General features: G+C 42.4%; 2 protein-coding genes across 3 annotated transcripts in view; both read right to left on the bottom strand.

Moving 5' to 3' along the window:
- The window catches only part of LOC308394543 (acyl-CoA-binding protein-like), a 3515-nt gene extending 2690 nt beyond the window's left edge, over positions 1–825 (bottom strand). The window contains exons 1-2 of the mRNA XM_080878907.1: positions 728–825; positions 315–432 (exon numbers count right to left, since the gene is read on the bottom strand). Of these exons, the coding sequence (XP_080735033.1) occupies positions 315–432; positions 728–733 (124 nt within the window). The 5' untranslated portion in view covers positions 734–825. The remainder of the gene's footprint in view (positions 1–314; positions 433–727) is intronic.
- Positions 826–2572: 1747 nt separating this feature from the next.
- On the bottom strand, positions 2573–14097 carry LOC308394538 (metalloreductase STEAP3-like). Of its 2 annotated transcripts, none has more exons than XM_080878901.1 (6): positions 13994–14097; positions 13010–13237; positions 10652–10918; positions 9998–10525; positions 8993–9157; positions 2573–4435 (listed from the first exon to the last, which is right to left on the bottom strand). In XM_080878901.1, the coding sequence occupies exons 2-6, from the start codon at positions 13229–13231 to the stop codon at positions 4148–4150; spliced, it is 1470 nt and encodes a 489-aa protein (XP_080735027.1). In that variant the 5' UTR covers positions 13232–13237; positions 13994–14097; the 3' UTR covers positions 2573–4147. The 2 variants fall into 2 exon arrangements, with proteins under 2 accessions (XP_080735027.1, XP_080735026.1); XM_080878900.1 differs by having other exon boundaries at positions 13010–13271; positions 13994–14077.
- Positions 14098–14809: the final 712 nt, after the last annotated feature.

Here is a 14809-nt window from a genome sequence, read left to right on the forward strand (position 1 = left end):
ATATATATATATATATATATATACACTGTATATACACTGTACACTGTACATACATACATACAGTGACAACACTGATGGAGAATAAAAAAATCAGCATAATAAGTCCTTTAAGGTATCAGAGGTTTAAAATATATATATATCGTTTGGGATATACATCAGAAGTTTAAAAAAAAAAAACTTGTGGGAACTTATTCAGCAAATCACGCAGAACTCGTCAAACCTGATTTTTCTCAGTACCACCCGTCTCCGCTTTCGCACATGCAGTTAGTGGCTCCATATGTCAAACACACACACGCCACAGTCACGCTACTCACCTGTGTTAATATCACCGACTGTAGCTTGCTTATATAAGCCGTACAGATCGCCCATTTCTTGCTGGTTTGGTTTCTGCTTCAGAACCTTCACCTCCTCTACCGCTTTGTCAAAGGCGTCCTGGTTAGGACAAGTCACAGCATATCCTCAGATCATATCCACTCGCCCATCTTCACTATCACCTGAATGCTCTTCTCAGTAACCAGGAACGAGTTTAAACTTAACACCTCGTTACAACTACAAGAACCTGTCGAGCTAAACGGTCTGGTTCCTGCCCCCCCACCAAAAAAACCCCTCTTTCCAGTCCCTGTGATTTATACGTAAGTCAACATTACAGAGAAATCACTTAGAAACAATGTTAATATTTTAGATAAGATTCCAGGAAAGTTTTAAATACTAAAGAGGTCATACTTACAGTCATGACTGCGGTGAAACTGGGGCACACCTTTGCTCCTGTTCAAAGGCCTGCTCGTCCAACTCGCTGCAGTTGTGTCAGCTGTGCTGTGATTTGCTGAGAGAAAGGAAGTGGGAGGGTTTATGGGATTTCTTAGGAGGGGGTGCGGAGGGGGGTTTGACATTGATTGGATACCAAGTAAATACAGTCACTGTTGTCAGTACCGATACCAATCCCGATACTTTTAACCTATAAAGGCAGTTTACAGTCATGATTTATGAGACTAATCGTCATCAATTTGCTAATTCTAGGCACATTTTAATGACCACTAGATCACTGTGATTTTTACTTTCATCAATAACTAGTTGGTAAAACACACCTTTATGCTTATCATGTGTTTCGAAACTTGGTGACCTGGAATGTAAACATATCTGTCACTGATGCACTAAAGTAGACATGACAATTAAAACAAAGTATTGATTGTCATTTCATAGTGTGTGTTTGAGGCGTGTATTTTTAATTTCCATAACCAATTTTTTTAACAGATATCAGTGGACAACATGCTGATCTTGAAGCATAGAAACAAAATATCAATCAGATACTAATACCAGTGTCAGTATCGATACTTGTACTGATACTTATAATTGGATCGATCTATCCACATCTGTGAGATATTTTACACCCACTATAGCAAACCTATATATATTATACTTATAAACGTTCCTACAAAAGATCTAATCGTTACATGTCAAGGGAGTGGTTTTGTGTGACAGTAGAAAAAGTCACCACAAGAGGGCAGCACGCAGATATCAATCTATGTGCGCTTCTTCCAGTCAGTCCTGCTGAACAGACCTCTTGTAGCGCACGATCTGATATCCTCGTGTTGGTGTTGTTCCCAGATCATCATACTAAATGTTGTTCCAGGATCAACATTGCAAGTGACCAATCAGAATGTTGTGACGTCATACTTTTGCGACTTCGGGAAAAACCAGCGTAAAACAAAAAACTTTACTTAAGCTGCGTGAAACCGCCTCTGTCCACCGATCAACGGACCCTGACCCTAACCCTAACCATAACCCTTTTATAAACGGTAAGCAGAATTGATATTGTCCTTGCAACATTGGAATTTCATAAATGCACGAATGGCTTGGCACGCAAAAGAATAACGTCACAACAATGCGATTGGTCACTTGCAATGTTGATCCTGGAACAACATTTTCATGATGGTCTGGGAACAACACCAACACGAGGATATCAGATCATCCCTGTTGTAGTGGTCCAGCTTCATCAGCAGGAAATGTGGATTTAAAGGCATATTTTAGTTATGACGGCAGAGTAAGGTAAACACACTTTCCGTCCCTGTCATATAAACACACATAGAAACTCAGTACCTGGCCACTTTATTAGGTAGTTTGCTGTTGCATGGTTAGACTCCCTGTTGCCATCAGCACTGGCTTGATTCTTTGTGGCACAGATTCAACAAGGAGCTGAAAACATTACTCTGTCAGCAGGTTGTTCATGATGTGACTCTCCCTTTCCACTACATCCCAAATATCCTCTACTGGACTGGGATCTGTTGACTGAGGAGGCCATGAAGTGGGGGAAAAAAATCCAAAGGACAAGTCGTGCAAGACAATAGAAAAAGTCACCACAAGATGGCAGCAAGCACAAAATGACATGTTCGGCTGTGTGTGTGTGTGTGTGTGTGTGTGTGTGTGTGTGTGTGTGTGTGTGTGTGTGTGTGTGTGTGTGTAGATTTGGTGGCATTAAGTGTAATATTTAAAACATGAAGATGGTTTATTTGAATCCAGAAGTTAATCTAATCTGAAGAACTCCAAAAACGACGACAAACACCAGAGATGTGAAAGCTCGCTCTGTCATAGAAAACTTTATTCCATGTTTTATAAATTAACACTTGAAATCATCATGTTGTCACGATGACAGACACAGACTTAACACATCCAGCATATAAATGAAAATCTCTGGCAAGAGCAGAAAAATGAGAGTGCACGTAGGGCTGATGTACAAAGGTGTTGTTTTGGGAGTTTTTTTTAATGAAGAAAAAGTTGGTTGAAGAGTCAAAACTTCCTTTTTAATCGGTTTTTATATTTCCGCTCCGCCTTCTCCGTATGACAGATTATTTAGAACATGTGAAAGACTTCATTTTGTGCCACGCTTCCTAAAAGAGCAATACACCTGAAATTGCATTTCTTTCTACATGCAGATATATCCACTTAAAATGAATCTGAGTTCTATTTTCAATCAGTTTGGTGTGTAACAAGTATTAATGTCACACGATGCTTGGTTACATTTAAACTATGGCCTCTTACCTTACCCAATATAAGCTAGCTGTACCTTAGTTTAGTGTCAGGACTGTCACCTGACATGAAGTAAGCTTAAATAAATAATTTCTTATTTAGATTTATCCAGTTCCAGTTGGATAAACAGTAAAACAGTGAATGACAGTAAAATATTGTAATACAGCTTCTTAACTGAAATATTACTGCCTGTGTTGGTGTTTACTTCATCAGAGTGAGAGAAAAAAAAAGCAGCAGAAACATCTAACATTTTACATCTGAATAAGTCAGAGGCCGTGGTGAGATTCCCCTGAGCGAGATGGCAGCAGCAGACGTGTATCTCGCTGGCCTGGATGCTGCATCTACGTGCATCGATCTGGAAAATGAGCAGTTAGCACCTCTAAGTTACGACAAGGCAGGCGGCTGATCCGTTTGAGAAAATGGCTTAATTCAAACATACGCACTCGTGTCAAATATTGTGAAAAATAGTGATTATGATGATATTCAGTGTTTAAATATTATAGTTTAATATTTTACTGTTGCAGTGTTTCTCTGTAAAGGAGAGGATTCAAAACATAGTGTCAACTCTGGGAAGGAGTTTTTCTTTGAGATATGCCTTTCCCAAAACAAATAGTTTTAACACAGTGCTGATCACTGTCAAGGGAAGAAAAGGAGAAATTAGAAAAGAAAACCTTCAAATGACTTCAAATAGAAACAGATCTGTACAGCACCAAATGCTCCTAGAGAGGAATGCAGACAGCGTGAGGAAAGCCAAGCGCACTTCTGATGCTCATAGTAAACCTCATTTAAGCTCGACTATCAGCTGTAAGGTTACAGAGGCTGTTTTGATTGCATGAATACTGCTCTTCAGTTTTGGATTAACAGAAAAGAGATCGATAAAACACTTTAAATGTTAACTAAGTAGTCTAACTACCAATGCATCGAGCAGTAAAGGTGGCACCACCGCTCTAAAAATCTCAAAGAGTCTTCCAGCTAATTGTTGAAGAGGATCCTCTCTGAACCCCCTCAAAAGGCCAGAGATGATCCTCCAAAGTGCTCAAAGAGTGTATAAATCTTTTATCCTCCATGTGCTTTATATTCATGAGTCTGGGTTTTCTATGCACGCTGCTGAAAACGGTGCTTCTCACACATTACTGACATTCTCCAGCCCGTTGCGGCAGTCGTCATCTGGCAGGATGAAGCGGATGTGCCGGCTCTTCTCCCAGCCGCGGCGGATCTGCCCGAGCCGGTGGCCCACGCAGGGCAGGAAGAGGGCCACGCGGCCCAGCAGCACCGCGAGGGGGAGAATGAGGACCAGGAGGAAGGTGGGAGGCATGTAGAAGTAGTACTGGGCCGAGAGGAAGGCGCGGTTCCAGCCGAAGATGAGGGTGTGGAGGGTAGCCATGGATAAGGCGCAGTAGCCGAGTGTGGACTGCAGGAGACAGAATAAAGGGGATAATACCTTTAATAAAATCTTACAACACTGATTGAATTTTTTTAGCTTCCTTGTGTTGACAATTAAAAAAATGCAATATTAAAATCGCTGTTTCCATCATAGATTTAAAAATGAGCTACATTTTAGTTAGCACACTTTCTAATCGAACTCTACTGGTTCTACTGGAAGTTTCTTCCTGTCAAAGGCGAATTTTTCCTCCCCAATGTTGCCAACTGCTTACTTATATGGTGGTCGTCTGACTGTTGGTGTTTTCTCTCTGTTATTGCAGGTCTTTACCTTACTTAATATAAAGCGCCTTGAAGCAAATGTTGTGATTTGGTGCTATATAAATAAACTTGAATTGAACATTTGCGTATACCTTTTAAAGGTATATACAGTATATACCTTTCAGCATTCATGATGCCTTTACAGACGTCCAAGCTGCCAATCAAATAGGCACTGAAACACTGCCGTACCATCAGTCATGCAGGCTTTTGAACAGAGTGCTGATAAAAAGCCGGGTAGTTCTGCTTTGTATAAAAGAGCTTAGGTCCTGAGACAGCAGCAGCATTTCTGAATCATGTTAACATACGAGTTCCTCCTTGTTTGACAGAGCTTTAAAGTGTTTCTGAGCTCATGCATTCATTTCAATGACAGACACGTGTCTGTTTTATTGCAGTGCCTCCCGAGGGCCAAAGGATCACAGGCATTAATAAATGATTTGTCCCTCACATACAGAGACTCTGTAGATGATGAGATATTCAAGGACTTCATAAATTTATGTTAAGGGATATTATTCTAAATTATTCTTGTTTCACAATTCGTAGATGCAGTTTCTTCGCAGAATAATGACACTCTGCCAACCTTTACTTCTAATAAGCTGTTTTTAGTCGCACTCATGTTGATGACCTGCTGCCAGTGAACCTAATTAGTTGCAAAAAACATAATAGATTTATTGAGGCTGAAACTTTTTACAAGGGATATCCCTGAAATTTAAATCTAATTCAATTCAAAAGCAAATACGTAAAAGAAAAAGAGTGGTGGGATGGTCGGCAACAAAGACTCATGTAGCAGTAAGGGTTAGGCTGACACTAGAGGCTGTTTTTGACCGTAAAACTCATCGTGCAAGGGCAGACGGGAGGGTGGGGGGTCGTCAGAGAGCCAAAGCCAACAGCCAAAGGCGGCTGCAGGTTTCTGCTATGAATCCTTCCACAGGTTCAGCAACAGAAACAGTGCTCTCCAAGTGCTCCTGTAGTCAGCTCAGCTCGAGGTGAATTAAACACCAAGTGAGTTGCAATGGCAAGAGATGAATAATTTTCTATTTATATCATGTGACGTCCTGCAAACTTCAAAGTTTGCTTGAGTTTATCCTCACTGCTGAAAGCAAAGACAAATTTATGGAAACATGCAGGTCAGGGTGGTCTTCATTCGGTGCTTAAACACACAAACACACATACTAAAAATTAAACCATAAAAAACACATTATTTTTAAACCCAGAACATTTTATTTGCATTTGTGTCACCTAAAACAGTGATTCCCAAAGTGTGGCCAGCCCTGGTGGACTGTAACGGTACTGCAGGCAAGCCACATTAATAACAAACAGTCCCGATCAAAAGATGTTTTCAATAAATTGCATGCTCAAAAATATGTTTTGTCTCACTCCCATTTCTTCTAGTTGCATGTGAAGCTCTACTTGGAACCTTGTTGAGATTCAACCATGCAAAATATAATTTTTTGCCATTTTTCAAGTGCTCTTAAACTTTTGATCGGGACTGAAAGTCAAAATTCCTTACGCATAGGTTTATTTGTTTGTTTTTTTGTGCAAAATTAACATAAAGGCTGCCATGATCCATTGTAACACTGTTATCTTACAGCTAATTTGCATCTGCAATCCCTTGGCAGGTTACATATTTACATACATTTATTTATTTAAAAAAAGGGAATTTAAACTGGTAATAGGAGGTGGTTAGCCTGACTCATTACTATGACCTAAATTTACTGCTCTTATATTGAAGTTAGTGTCCCAGTGGCAGGTGGGTCACACATTGGGCTTAACAATTTGCATATGCCTGGGTAACAGCAGCAACTTATAAATGGACTGGTTTACATATAGCATTTTTCTGCTCTACCCGAGAACTCAGTGTACTTTACATCTAAAGCACCTAAAATATTAGCCAGCTGAGAACTGATATAGCAACTCAATGCCACCACAATTGACTATATAATTTATATAAATTAAACACCTAGATCACTCAACGGTTCCTTAACTGTCCAAGAGCGCCCACACTGAAGCAGAAACTAAAAATAGACCCCAAAAACAGGGTTCTGGATACTTTGACAGTTGCTAGCTCTGACAGTGTTTATGCATTTATAAAAAAAAAAAGGAGAGAGAGAAAAAAAACAAAAACAAACTAATTGTGCACCCATGCTGTTGACAACAAGTCTAGAAGTGCTTTAATCGCACAAACTGTTGACATGTGACTAATCTAAAGGCCACCGAATTAAAGGAAGATGAAATGGGAAAAGTGGCACAAACAGACTTCACGTCCTGGAAAACTGGAGGCCATTGGGGGGGGGGGGGGGGGGGGGGGGGGTTAAGGAGAGGAGGAAGTGTGCGTACAAACTGAGTCACAACCCTCCTAACGGCTTTGTCACAGCACAAGTTTAACAGCAAATCTGGGGCAGCTGCGGGACTGCAAACACTAAGAGTCAGTGTTTGTATATGTGTCTTACTGCCACACATTCCCTATGTGGTGTAAGAGACACAGCGTGCATCTGTCTGCACATCAGAGTGACGCCTGTCTGTTCGTATGCGTGCGACTCAAACGTCCTGCCTGTCTCCAACGTCTTTGACCATCATCCTACAAGCACGGAGAACAAAACCATTTGACAGCACATGCTAGCATGAAGTATCTGGCTGAAGTACAGTGGGGCAAAAAAGTATTTAGTCAGCCACCGATTGTGCAAGTTTCCCCGCCTAAAATGATGACAGAGGTCAGTAATTTGCACCAGAGGTACACTTCAACTGTGAGAGACAGAATGTGAAAAAAAAAAAAAAAATCCATGAATCCACATGGTAGGATTTGTAAAGAATTTATTCGTAAATCAGGGTGGAAAATAAGTATTTGGTCAATTACAAAAATACAACTCAATACTTTGTAACATAACCTTTGTTGGCAATAACAGAGGTCAAACGTTTACTATAGGTCTTTACCAGGTTTGCACACACAGTAGCTGGTATTTTGGCCCATTCCTCCATGCAGATCTTCTCGAGAGCAGTGATGTTTTGGGGCTGTTGCCGAGCAACACGGACTTTCAACTCCCGCCACAGATTTTCTATGGGGTTGAGGTCTGGAGACTGGCTAGGCCACTCCAGGACTTTCAAATGCTTCTTACGGAGCCACTCCTTTGTTGCCCGGGCGGTGTGTTTTGGATCATTGTCATGTTGGAAGACCCAGCCTCGTTTCATCTTCAAAGTTCTCACTGATGGAAGGAGGTTTTGGCTCAAAATCTCTCGATACATGGCCCCATTCATTCTGTCCTTAACACGGATCAGTCGTCCTGTCCCCTTGGCAGAAAAACAGCCCCATAGCATGATGTTTCCACCCCCATGCTTCACAGTAGGTATGGTGTTCTTGGGATGCAACTCGGTATTCTTCTTCCTCCAAACACGACGAGTTGAGTTTATACCAAAAAGTTCTACTTTGGTTTCATCTGACCACATGACATTCTCCCAATCCTCTGCTGTATCATCCATGTGCTCTCTGGCAAACTTCAGACGGGCCTGGACATGCACTGGCTTCAGCAGCGGAACACGTCTGGCACTGCGGGATTTGATTCCCTGCCGTTGTAGTGTGTTACTGATGGTGACCTTTGTTACTTTGGTCCCAGCTCTCTGCAGGTCATTCACCAGGTCCCCCCGTGTGGTTCTGGGATCTTTGCTCACCGTTCTCATGATCATTTTGACCCCACGGGATGAGATCTTGCGTGGAGCCCCAGATCGAGGGAGATTATCAGTGGTCTTGTATGTCTTCCATTTTCTGATGATTGCTCCCACAGTTGATTTTTTCACACCAAGCTGCTTGCCTATTGTAGATTCACTCTTCCCAGTCTGGTGCAGGTCTACAATACTTTTCCTGGTGTCCTTCGAAAGCTCTTTGGTCTTGGCCATGGCGGAGTTTGGAGTCTGACTGTTTGAGGCTGTGGACAGGTGTCTTTTATACAGATGATGAGTTCAAACAGGTGCCATTCATACAGGTAACAAGTGGGGGACAGAAAAGCTTCTTACAGAAGACGTTACAGGTCTGTGAGAGCCAGAGATTTTCCATGTTTGAGGTGACCAAATACTTATTTTCCACCCTAATTTACGAATAAATTCTTTACAAATCCTACCATGTGGATTCATGGATTTTTTTTTCACATTCCGTCTCTCACAGTTGAAGTGTACCTCTGGTGCAAATTACTGACCTCTGTCATCATTTTAAGTGGGGGAACTTGCACAATCGGTGGCTGACTAAATACTTTTTTGCCCCACTGTATGTGTGGGTGCGTACCTGAACGAAGGTGAACTCCCTCCAGTTGACAGTGTTGGCCACTGAGGGCAGCGAGGTGACAGCCAGCAGAGAGAGCAGCCCGAGAGCCATGATGCCCACGGACAGGTACAGCTCCATCCTCCAAACTTCCTCCCCAACCCACGAATCTGGGTGGCCAGCATTCACCTGCGTAACAAGCAACATTGATAGACATGCAGTCAATGCAAGGGTAACAGCAACATATTCAAGAGCATGACAAAAATGTGAAACTGACAACTGCCTTTTCAGATCCTTTAACTCTCAAGTGCTAAAGAAGTGTTGAAGAAAAGCACTTAAAAAGACGGTACAAACACCCTTCAACCATGTTCTGATTGCTGATGTTGCATAGTTTGTCCATTAGGGGGCGCTTTGTAACTTGCCACAAACAGAGCAACCAGCCTACCTGGGCAGATAATAACCGAGTAATCAATGACTATCTGTTATTATAAATAAATAAGGAGGTTTATGAATGTTTCGTGTGTTAGAGCCCTGACTTTAGCTCAGGAGATGAAGCTTAAGGTTACGAGGAAGATTACATCTTATTAAGATGCAGATGGTGTCACTTCTTTTGCATTTTCATTTCTTTGGTGAAGAGGACTCCTCGTCCAACAATAAAGCGTAGGCCTGATGTAAGATGCAGACACAAATTTAAATGTCCCCTCTTCAGCACAAAATGCCTATGAGTTCCCTTCTCCTCTGCCTTGGGCATATTTGGCTAGAGACTAGCACAAAGGGAGACGTCTTTCCTGGTCATTGTATTCAAATGTGATGGGGGAACATTGTTGCTTCCACAAACCGCACACCCACTGCTATGTATTTTAACAGATTAAATATAAGTTTACCAGAATACATCCGTTTGTTGGAAAATTTAATTACAGACTATGTATATTTATTCTGTATATATATGTATATTATATTTATTCTGTCCTGTTTGTTAGACTCATGGAACGTCTGAACCGACACCTCTCTTCTTCTTCTTCATCTAACCTGTTCATAGGCCTTGTTGATCAGCTGGAAGCGGGCGGACTTCCTCATGGGAAGACACAGGCTATAAATCGCATGTAGAACTGCACACAGGAAGCTGCACAGTCCAAACTGCTTCCTCTGGATCAACCAATGGTCCAGCCAGTTAGGAAAGCGGTTGTACTTGGTGCCCCACCACAGCTGGAGGAAGGCGGCAATCAAACCGGGCAGGTAGACCAGTGATAACATCACCAAGGCGACACATGGGAAAGTGATATTCACAATCTCAATGGGCAACTTGTATAAATTGTTCTTCTTCGCAGTCACATAGGGATGCAAGACATCACGGACGGAGTTATACAGGTAGAAGAAGACAAAGAGGGCCAGAGCGCAGATGATGGGGGTGCGCCAAGATGGAAACAGATACAGCGGGAGGTTTTCGATCTCTAGTGAAGAGGAGAGGAGGCCCATGTCAACAGGGATGAAGCCCATCCTGCGGCAAAGCTGCATCACAGAGCTCTTGGCATTTTGATCGTCACTGCAGAGGAAAACCTGGAGAAAAAGACGACATAAAGACAAACATGTTTAGAGGCTAGAAACCGATTTCATTTGAAACCGCATATACCACCAGACCTCCATGAATGCGAATAGTCTTAGAGTGGTGATGACGTCCCCTACCTGTCGGCTCCCATCCCGTGGTCCTGCCTGTAGCGTCCAGGCTGATATGGTATTAAACCCCTTGACCACACAACTCTCAGGAAATAGATCAGCCAGCTGTTGGGCATTGGAAGGCCCTTCTTGCTTGATTTGCAAACCGTTGCTGACATCCACGAGAGTCTTTCCAGCTAGTGCTGGCTTCAGGTGGACCAATGTAGAGTGGTGCTCAGGGTACACGGCAACAAAGAGCAAGTCTGCTTGGTTTGCAGCCTCCATCTGCGAGGTCACCTGACGGACAAAGACAGAAACGTTCACGCTCGATATCAAAACTTTCCCTTATATTTAGCTTGTTTCATTAGTTGATTTCCTAGTATTGTTAAATACAGCCTGGTCAAATATTAGTAAAACGTAGCATAGCATAGACCTCTGCCTACAGTATTTACACTAAGCATCTCCTTGACCCTAATACATATTTGGCTCTAAAAACATACCTCTGAACGCGACAGATAAATTGTATGTTTGAATTAAAACCCTGTAGCTCACCGCTGTCAGTCTCAGTCGAATGCTTTGCACAGTTCCCATTAACCACAAACTATGTTTACTGAAAACCGCCATGAAAGAAAACCAAAAAAAACCTCCAAAAAGCTTTATTGGGATTATTTGAATTTCAAACTCAAATAAGCCAGGAAGTCCTTTCTTGCAGCTTGCAAATGAATAAACAGGCAGTAATAATATATGCTATTACAGTTCTGTTTAAAACTCTTCACCAGACCTTCTTGTAGTTATTAAAAGCAGTCTTAAGCAAGAGTTCTCCAGATTTTCTGAATGTCTATCAAACCCTTTCTTTGGACACTGGTTTGACAAAATCGATGACATTATGAATTTAAAGAAGTTTAAAAAGCATCTGAATGGCAACAACTTCATTTGACAGCAATGATCCCAAACACAGTGCTAAACAATGCTTGAAAAGAGGAACATACAATTGAACACAACAGTCATGGTCTCGTGTCACGGTTTGGGTGAGACATGAGACCATGGCTAAATGGATCTACTGTAATTTTAGTCAGTGCTGTTTTTGGCAGTGGAACAATAACGTCTATGACAATCATGGAGTGTCTCCCCAGACCTCAACATCATTGAAGCAGTGTGGGATCACCTTGACAGTGAGCAGATGAAAAGGTAGCCAACATCCAAAGAAGAGCCTTGAAAGTCCTTAAAGAAGGGGGGGGGTGTAGCATTACTAGGATGAATGTATGTGTGTGGTTTTTAAGTGTGCTTTGACCATGTATTAAACACTCCATGTGGCAAAGGAGTATATAATTACATACACGTCTTACTTAAATTCCCAAGTGCTATTTCTGACCCTATATTCATACATGAGCTTTTAAGGCAACGTTAAAGGTTATTCAGCTGTTACACATTTTCATCACATGGCTTGACTCCAAAGAAGAATTGACCCTTAGATTTTTTTTTTTCCCCCCCTGTGGCTTCGAGGTGCCTATACTGAGCTGAAAACACACTAGTAAAAGGCTCCACACTGGTGACAGTAGTGGAAGTGGATCTAGTCAAATAGTGTGTGAGACCTAACATTGACATGAGACCATAACTCGAGCAATCTTATGGATTTTAGTCAGCAATTTTTTGGCAGAGCAACAATAAAGTTTACAACATAGCCCAACTCTAACTTCCAGATCCTATAAAAGACAGGTTGATTACTGAGCATGAATTCTAGGAGGCACTAACACTAAATTAGCGAAACAAATGATAAGGGGATATTGGACCTTGGTGCAGCCTTTCATCTCAATTTAAGCCAACCTTTTTCTGATTGGCTGCCCTTCACTAACAGAGGGGTTTTAACAGCAGCTGAGTGGGGCTTTCTGCTCACACCCCATAAGAGTAAAGACAACTGTGTTAAAATGAGCCTTGAGAGAAGACTTAAATTGAAGCTGTTGGCTGAGAGGGATTACTTGAACGCATTTGATAGAAGCCATTGTAAGCATGTGAAAAACATAACAATAGCACTCTCTGTTCCTCATCCATATTTGTATGCCTGTGGTGAAGACACCTTAAAAAATGATTCAAGCTGCAGATGGGAACTTAATCAGGGGCTGACAAGAAGTCATCTTGTGGTGCAAATGTATTGTGGCGCAGGCTGATGGATTGACTGCTGTATGCTCCTCCCATACTGCCTCTCATCTTCTTCTCTCAATCAACTGAGATTATCTAGTAGCTATGTTTATGAGGTAAAGCAACAACATCCATTATCACTGCTGGGGGAAAAGTCAAAGGAATGTATAATTACCACCAGAGGGACGGAAACAAAAACACCAATTACACTGTGAGTGTGAACGTGAGTGTCAGTGTCGCTGCATATGTCACCTCCGCCTCTTCGGGGAACAGAGCCGTGAAGCGCGCGGGGGTTCGGCTGCCCACCACAACCTGATAGCCGGAGGCCACCAGCCTTCTGGCCAGAGAGCGGGAGAAGTCGCCGGTGCCCAGGATGCCAATCAACAGGGTGCTGGGCGTCATCATGGAGGCTTCAAGGTGTCTGGAGCCCCCAGCTCTTTCTCGGATTAAAGGCCTCGCCATATCATCAGGCATAGTGCACTGACAAACCAGCAGAGAGAGCAGCAGATGAGACCTAAAACAAACACGAATCTTAATAACAGAGTTACAACAGGTTGAATTTAACGGTAGCTTTCTAGCTGCACCTTTGCAGAGCACAGATGTCTAATACCCATTATCTGTGAATCTCAGCTGGCATGTCCTAGATCCACAACTCTGCACTATCAAAGCAAAGTTACTGTCCAATAATAGCGTAAATGGATGTTATGGCAGCCCAAATATAGCAACTGCGAATTTTGCTGCTACTCCTGGACACGCTGACTAAAAAAAAATTAATTAAAAACAAAACAATCACAAACATTTAACCCAGGAAGCTTTCACTTTAATTATTTCAACTTTACTGAAACACGTTTGATGGGATTATCTCACGCGGAAGGATTCGAGAAAAATATGAAAACACACTTTGAAGCACTTTAATAATCACCTAATGATCACAGTGATACATGCCGAATTTATTTTAAAAAGCCAATACTTCAGAGGCTGTCTCGATTAATGGTGTATCTTTTGCTAAAAGTGGTTCGGAGAACGATAAGAACTTAAACAGACTGATATCCGCACAGACTCTGGCATGAAAACGGAAAAGAGGATAGAAAGCTACTTTGCTTGATGCCCTTGAGTCAACTCGGGGAAACTTTGTCTCCGAAGAAAGTTACACAAGCCAACGCAGGCAAAACGAAGACGAGCATTTTGGTAAAATAACAGCTTGTCTGACATAATACATCGTCTGTGAATACTTACAGGCACACTGTTTACTCGCGTGTAGGTGTTCAGGCTCCACGCTTCCACAGAGCTTTCTGTAAACTGGAGCCTTTCTTCCTGATAAGATGACGCGGGCGATAAAGCCACGCCCCCACGTGTGTAAGCGAGATAAAGCAGCGTAACGGGCTCCATGATATTTATTACACGTGTGATTTCTGCACTTAAAGGGGCGGGTTAACACCACAGTAAGCATGAGCACTGCACACAGTAAAGACAAAGTGGCTGTTACTCCATTTCCATAATTAAGAGGAAAACTTACGCGTTTTTCTCTTAATTATGACGTTTGACAAGTGAAAAGTTTATCATCCTTAACAGGGGCGGGTCCAGAGGGGGTGTGTGCATGGGCTGGCACTACCCCCACTGGAATACAATATTGTAACGACCGTGGGTTAGTGGAGCTAAACTGGCTAAACTGCTCACTAGCTAAAACGGCTAGCGGGGCGCTAGCAGCTATCGCTAAACTTCACAGCGAATGGAGAGCGCTCGTGCCTCATACACCGCACGACCCCGAGCGTCTCAGCAGCAGACTGATAATCCCCAAATGATCCAGCAGGAGGCAGTAGTGGTTCACACCAGTCATTTATTTGCCGTCTTTTTTCACACAACGTAACACTGCTGACACCGAACCCCTATCACGCTCCCACCACATAGAGTCGCGGTGTCAGCCAACCATGCCAATTCACCCCCCTCCACAGAACACACATCAACTTCACTGTGGCTTACATTAACATAACACTAACACAACATGCAAATCAAACACATATGAACTAGCAGAACGATAGAAAACACAGAGAC

This window comes from Rhamphochromis sp. 'chilingali' (assembly GCF_963969265.1).
Source record: "Rhamphochromis sp. 'chilingali' genome assembly, chromosome: 3".
Taxonomy (NCBI): Eukaryota; Metazoa; Chordata; class Actinopteri; order Cichliformes; family Cichlidae; genus Rhamphochromis; species Rhamphochromis sp. 'chilingali'.

Excerpts from the sequence above, each read along its gene's own strand:
- LOC308394538 (XM_080878901.1), bottom strand. The coding sequence starts at position 13,231 with ATGCCTGATGATATGGCGAGGCCTTTAATCCGAGAAAGAGCTGGGGGC. Across the intron at positions 10,919-13,009 it reads TGTTCCCCGAAGAGGCGGAG|GTGACCTCGCAGATGGAGGC; the intron begins GTGACATATGCA and ends TTTGTCCGTCAG. Across the intron at positions 9,158-9,997 it reads TCAACAAGGCCTATGAACAG|GTGAATGCTGGCCACCCAGA; the intron begins GTTAGATGAAGA and ends CTTGTTACGCAG.